Below are 7,259 nucleotides of genomic sequence, written 5' to 3' on the forward strand. Positions count from 1 at the left end.
TACTCCCCTGGTCCATGGAAAAAACTCTTCTATGAATCCCATCCCTGGTGTCAAAAAGGTTGGGGACCGCTGGATTACACAATGTAACTTAGGGTATATTCAAATAAACTATCAATTTCCCTAGAAAAATCCTTCTATCATCAACACACAGTTTACTCAGGTTGTCCACATGTGATGGATGCGTGGTTACATTATTAATATCCAACATACAACTATCCTCACTAGAAATTAGGCTGAGGTTTCCACCAGATACGCAGGTTTCCCCTCAACCCCCATCAGCTCTGGGGGATGAATTTCTACTCCCCCCAGTGACCACTCTACATGAACTGGTGGTCATTTTCAAGTAGATATCCATGACTAATCAGACACTAGTGGTCTCTGATTTAAAGGTGTATTACCCCAAATACAGAAGTGCGCTTACATGATGATGAAAATGTCTTAAGTGTGGTGATAAAATCATCTTCATAAAGCAGGCACCTATCTCTTCATAACACAACAGTGGGTGTAAAGTCCAGAGCATGATCTACATATGAAGCAAGATTCAGGGACAAATAACTAGAAAAAATATTCCAAACATATCTATGAATGAAAAGCACATAGTTAAAGAGAGAAAAACATGATAGCGGGGGATCCAGACTCACGCTAATACTGAAATCTTATGTAACAGAAAGCACCTGCCATTTAACACATACCTAAAACATCAGAGTGTTAATGGCTGCATTTATTGCACTTAATATATTGTGTTATTTCAGCACAAACATAAAGCGCAGTAAGAAAAACAGCACGATGTGTGAGGTGGCACATTGTCCTTCCCGGGAGTCCATCACAGAGGCAGCTGGACACTTCTGGCTGGACACAGAGGAACAGCAGCCCATCCCCTAGCACCCCCATCCTGCCCCCATCCGCGCACGCTGCAAAAGAGTGTCTGTGTGGCCTGAGTGGTGAGTCATGGATGTTCCACTTGCAGACAGGGTGGGGTTGAGGGAAGTCACCATTACATGCCCAGTTAGCTGGAAAAGCCCATCCTGTTTTTCCTCTTTTACATAATAATCATTTTTCACAAACCTGAGATAAGAAGAATACTTGGTAAGTAGGAACTCACCAGATATTTCAGCACTCTTATCCACAAAGGGAAAGACTGACTTTTACAGCCAAGGACGTGATCTCATGGTGCAGGCCTGATCGTTCATGCCAGCAAGGGACTTGGACAATCAGGATAAAACATGTGTTCTTTTGTGCCCACACCAAGAAAAACAGTGTCTGGGGAAATCGCACAGCACCAGTTCTCAAATCAGATTCACCCACCAGGAGTTCACACCAACAGCCAGATCATTTCAGGAGCACAAGGACAATCTTTTATGACTTCCTTTGCCAAGGAAAAACAACTGTAGGGGCTTCCTCAGGCTGATCTGATGGGCAGACCATGGGAAACACAACCCAAATCCATGGTGGCAGAAATCAGCCCCTCTTTATCTCTACCCTCTGTGCTTTAAAACATCGCGTCTCTGTGCTTTAAAACATCGCGTGCCCAGCCCATCTCTCGAGACCACCTGCTAAGTCAAATGACAACATGTAACACAACCATTTCACATCCAGAACTTAAAATTGTAATACGTCTCTCAGCTTTAAAAACATCCAATCCCAGCCCCTTAAACTTACTTAAGCTTCCCCCAAATCTAAAAAGTTGTGTCACCTTTTTCCAAACACACTTCAAATAAACCTTAGTTAGATCTCTCTTGATCCAGGTGATCACCTGGGGACCTGGCTGCAGCTCCTGAGTCCTGGTGGACACCATGCTGGCTGAGGTTGGGGGAGGCAGGAACCTTGCCCCACTAGTAGAAATTGTGCACACGAATATTGCTTTCAATTATCAACTTCACCAATTAAACTGCCCTCCTAAGGATCATCAAGAACTTCGGTATTAAGTACATTAAAATTCACAGCATATTACTCTTAGTAACAGGAACTACCAGTTATTTTAGCAAAGAAGAGAAAATCTATAAAGACTTTTTATCCAAATTGGGTTTCTCGGCAAATCTTACACTTAATCACTACCTCACAATGGAAAATACTCCAGAGTCTACTTAACATTTAATATAACTTAAATCACAAAAGTAACACAAATGGATTAGAGCAAAACCCAAAATACCAACCAAATATAAAACACAGAAGAATCAAATAAAAATTTCACCCACAGGTTGACCACTGCTGTTAAAATCCTGGTGCAGGGCTACTCACCCTGTTCCCACGTATGTGGTCCCACACCTACCTTCACTATCATTCACAAGTTTACATCGTTTTTACTTCTTCCAGAGAACGCTTTTGTATGTGCACATACACATACATGTACACATATGAATACACATGTACATGTATATGTACACAGAGAGAGTAAAAAAATAAAGCTTTGGCAGCTGCAGAGTGCCATCCGTTGTCCAGTTGTATCACTTCACCTAACAAATTTTTCCTTTCCACTTAAATAAGATTTTATTCTTGATAGGAAAAACCTGCAAATAATTCTGAAAAACACACCACACTCCTAAAGCCAATCCTGACCGCCCAGCCACCTTTATCCAGGTCTGATGAGGGTCTTAGCACTCTGAAAATTCAATCTGTTTCATGACCAACACCATCGAGGTAAAAAAGAGAAGTAATAACAAGTTGCTTCAGCTCTGTCTCAAGTATTTCAACTAAGTAAAGGAGAAATCAGCCTCTTAAAAACAGTTCAGTTTTTGTAAAGCCTCAGTATGACTGATACTGAATTCCATGAGTTAAGAGGCCCTTGGTAATACCTAAAATCGTTCTGTACTGCATTTTACTCTTTTCACAAGATTTTCAAATATATTACCTCCCTATTGCAACCTTATTACACAGGAAGGGTGCAATCACCTTACTTATAAATGACAAAAACTGAGGCCCAGAGAAACAGAGAGACACGGGAGTCTCTACACACACATGGTGGAACAAAGCAGGATGAAACTGGTGGTCTCCTTGACTGGTCCTCCAAGTGATCTGAACAGAACCCACTGTAAGAGCTGGACTCTGACCCCAAATTCTTAACACCCTCCAGGGCCCAGCTCAGAACCAGGCATTGTGGTGGGGTGGGTGTACTGACAAATTGCATGATTTATGTGTCACGTGTCTTATTAAGATCATTAAAAATGTGGTGTAGTGGAGCTATCTGTGTTTTTTCCAGAATTTTCCTCCCTTACCCCAGGAAAATCTCATTAGATGCTAGCTAGCGTCCTGGGAGCTGGTGGGCAGGCAGGGGGCAGCCCTCCTGCTAGAGGGGAAGGGCAACTCCTGGCCAGGCCCTCAGTCACAGCGAGGATGAGAACAGGGTGTCCTCAGTGCGGTACTTAACGCAAGAGTGTGCCCCTTATCAGCGTCTGAATGATCTTCCTGTTACAGTTTCCAGTGGGTTCTCTGCTGCTGATGCATGTCGGTGTAGGATCTGCTGTCCTTAGATGTCCTACCCTGGTCTGTACAGGTGGAGCTCAGTCATACACCCAGGAGCTAAGCATCAGACCCTCTCAGATAACGATAAGTGGACTAAATTATACTAACCCTGGAGCAGGTGACTGAAACATGGAAGACGTGGATTAGCCCGAACTAGGCAATGTGACCTCAAATATTCAGGACTGGAGGGGTGTGGGGGTGGGGTCTCTTCCCAGCACTTAGTCACTGGCCCAGCAGCTGAGATGCTCTCTTGACTCCTCGTGTCCCAGGCGACACACAGGCTTACTTCATCTACCTGGTCCCAAATAAGACACTGGATAACTCATGATCTTTTCCACCTCCATCTTGCATACACATCTGAGGCGGAAACTGGTCCACTCATTTACCAGAAACTTTTTAAAAAAGATAAAATTTCAAACTTGAACCAGACATGCAAGAAGTTGGTGGACACATCTTGGCTTTTAAAAGTTCCTAAAATGAACATGCTGACCTGAGATGCAAGGCGACCAGAAACCCAATTCTAGTTCTTATTTGAGCTGCCAGACACATAACCTCATTTTGTTCTAATTTATCCTTCTGGAAAAAATTCAAAAGTGTGCGTGTGTGTGTGTGTGTGTGTGTGAGAATTAGTTAAAAGTGAAAGCAAAAAGAATTCTTTCAAATTTCAAGACCATAATGCAACTTTATAACTTTAAATGGAGTTTACACTTCACAAAAACCATAATCATAATTCCTTCTCTCAAACTTATAAATTCAATCTCTTCTGATTCTTTTCCTGTTTTCCTAGCAAGCTCTTTCCTCAGAGCTATGAAAAGGGCTTCCTGTCAAGAACCTCAAAGAAATACACTAAGAAGGAATCTCAAATGTGATGATTCTTTGCAGGAGGAACCCCAGGAAATACAAAGATCTGAAAAAGACCTGCAAGGTAAGCTACTTATCCTGGTCCTCAAACTTCCTCTCTAATAAATTCCAGAGAACTGGAGGGACATAAAGACGGCTGTCAAGTCAGGGACGTGGCGAGGCCCAGGGTTAATAGAGCATTATCCAGGGCAAAACCTCGGAGGAGTGGGGAAAAGTTTAAAATAACTAGTGGAAGTACATCACTGCAAGAAGATATAGAAAACTTCTAAAACAACCAAAAAAAGTATATATATAAACTGGACCTTATTTTTACATAGGTTTTTCCCCAAATATATAGCAATCTATGCTACAAAACTGCCCCCAAAGCCTACCTGAATCTTCCTTTCCTTCTCAAGATCTACAAGTTACCTCCAGTATCTAAACGCACTGAAAAATACTAAAGTCACATTAGGCGTGCTAGAGTTCTAAGGGAAGCTTTACACCTTAACTTCTGGGAATCTAAACCACCACAGAGCCCCCACGGGCAGCTCATTCCCTGTCTGAGGTCCCCGTTCCCCTGAAAGCACAAGCCAGCTCCTATTTGGTTAAATCTCATACAGGGCAGGAGGGGGACATTTTCCAGGAGGCTCTCCCAGGACAGCTTCGCAGCATCTGAGAGTCAAGTCAGGTGAGAAAGCAGGAGGAAAGACTTGCCCGGGCGCCCCGGGTCACTGTGGCGTGTCATGGTTGATTTGCCCTCATCTTCCTGAGTCTTTACTTCACCTTTTCCAAGGTGAAGACACACTGCTGAAGGGTCCTGGGATCACCAATTCTCTCCAACACATTTACCTCCAAAACTTACAGAAAACCCTAAAGCAGTCAACAAAGACAAAACCCATAACCAGTCCTTGGCCCAATTTTGTGTTCTTTACTAGACACTGACAGGAAGTCAGAACACCACACTGAAAATGTTCCCACCAAGTTACAATCAGTTTCCCTAATATGGCCAGGGCCTAAATATAGCCACAGTATTTTTTGGTTCAAAATACACTCCATTGCAGTTGTGGATGGAGGGAAACACTGGTGGACAAGTGAGCAGAGAACATGACAAACTATGGCCAGGCATTTGGGGCTCTCACAAGCTAGACAAGGGCTGCTCAAGCAAAGATAGCTGTAATTCATGCCCTGTTCCCTCCAGGCTTTGTCCCCCACCCCCACCACCAAGTCTGGGTTACTGGGAGGAAGAGAAGAAATTACACACCCTGAGCCGCAAGTAATTCTACCGTTCCCTGAAGCAACAGAGCATCACTAGGATCCACAGCAGTGAAAGGGGTAGATTGCCCTGCTCGAATGGTAACGATTCAGTTCACCTGCAGAACACAGGAGAATTTAACGAAGGTGTGTCGTCTTCACAACTTACCTTCCAAACGGCAGCACACACCGACACACACACCACAGACACTAAATACTGGTAATATTCACGAAACTGCAACCAGGGGCTTTGTGTGCTTCCAGTGAGTGGAATTTTAGAAAAGCAAAATCTAGAGCATAAAACTTAGTCCAAAATGTATTCAAAGTTTCACTTAAAACTTTTAAAAGGCTTATTACACTGAGTCTAGACCTAGTGCACAGATAGGAAGACTTTAAACTCTTTTTGCAAGGCACTTTAGCCGAAAAGTGTCAGGACTGGAAGGAGATGCTCACTTAAAATACTTGCTGGAAAACAACAGTTACGGAGAAAGAAACGAACTTCTCAACGCAAACGGGCTGAAAGGCAATATAAGAAGGCCTCTTTTAAAAAGAGCCCTTGAAAGCAGACGAGCCTAGAGATTTTGGACTGGACTGTCTGGTCACACAGCTCGGGTGAAATGCAAGTTCAGACACCAGACAAGCTGCTCGGTTCTCTGCGACTTTACGTCTCCCCGGCTGTAAAATGGGAATTATGGTCATAGCCGCCGCACGAGGTTGTCGGGGAAACGAACCAGAGAAATCAACCTACTGCACCCAAGAAGCCAGCGCGCCCCCCGGGCGAGCGGCGCGTCTCCGGGGGCGCGTGTTGGGAGGGCAGGTGCGAGCACACACACCCCAGCTTTGTGAGCCCCCCTCCCTCGGCCACTTCCTAGAGCATCTCGGGCCCCGCACACACCACGCGCCGCCGGCCCCGCCACGACGGGGAAACGACACGCTCCCATCCACGCGTCCGAGAACCGGTCCCCAGGCCAGGGAGGAGGAGGGTGCCGCGCTCGTGCCGCCCCGCGCTTCCAAGTTTAGAGCAGAGTCACGGACACAATAGGGCCGAAGCGACGCCCCGGCCCCCACCGCGACCCCCAAACCCCCGGGCGGCACCCCGGGAGCCCCGGCAACCGCGAGCGGGAAGGGGGCCCGCGACCGCGCGGACCAGGGCCTGCGGTGCCGGAGGCGCGGGCTTCGGGGCCGGCGGCGGCGGCCTGGGAAACCCCGTCCCCTTTTCGTTTCCCCCATCCCCTTCCCCTCCGCCCGTCTGTCCCAGGCCCCTCACCTGAAGGCCGGCCCCTCCCGGGGCGCCCGGCCCGGGGCAGCCGCCGCCGCGGAGCCGCCGCCGCCCTTCCTGTTGAAGAGCCTCTGCAGCAGGGTCGGGGCCATGGCGCTGCGGTTCCGCTGCGGCTGCGGCTCCGCGGCCTCGGCCCGGCTCAGCGCGCGGCCGGGGGCGGCGGCGGGGCCATCGCGGCGCGGGGAGCTGTGCTCGGCGCCGGGACCGCCGGCCGGTCATATGACGGGGCTGGCCCGCCGCCGCCGCGCGCTGACAGTTCTCCCCGCGGGAGGAGCCGCCGCCGGCGCGGGAGGAGCGCGGGAGGAGCGCGGCCGCCGCGCGTCCGCCATTGGCCCCGGGACCCCGCCCGGCCCCGGAACCGGGGGGCGGGGGCCGGGGACCGGGGGAGGGGCGCGGGAGGCGGGGGTCTCGGGGGGGGGGGGGGGCCCCG

At 48.2% G+C, this 7,259-nt stretch overlaps 1 protein-coding gene across 3 annotated transcripts in view; it reads right to left on the reverse strand.

Moving 5' to 3' along the window:
• FNIP2 (folliculin interacting protein 2) overlaps positions 1-7,167 on the reverse strand; it is a 124,074-nt gene extending 116,907 nt beyond the window's left edge. For 2 of the 3 annotated variants that reach the window (XM_070474925.1, XM_070474920.1), the window contains exon 1: positions 6,818-7,007. In XM_070474925.1, coding sequence (XP_070331026.1) covers positions 6,818-6,921 — 104 coding nt within the window. In that variant the 5' untranslated portion in view covers positions 6,922-7,007. Of the gene's footprint in view, positions 1-6,817 lie in introns of all 3 variants that reach the window. The other variant, XM_070474922.1, reaches the window with a different exon arrangement.
• Positions 7,168-7,259: the final 92 nt, after the last annotated feature.

The sequence above is a fragment of the Odocoileus virginianus genome, chromosome 12 (genome assembly GCF_023699985.2).
Source record: "Odocoileus virginianus isolate 20LAN1187 ecotype Illinois chromosome 12, Ovbor_1.2, whole genome shotgun sequence".
In the NCBI taxonomy this organism is placed as follows: domain Eukaryota; kingdom Metazoa; phylum Chordata; class Mammalia; order Artiodactyla; family Cervidae; genus Odocoileus; species Odocoileus virginianus.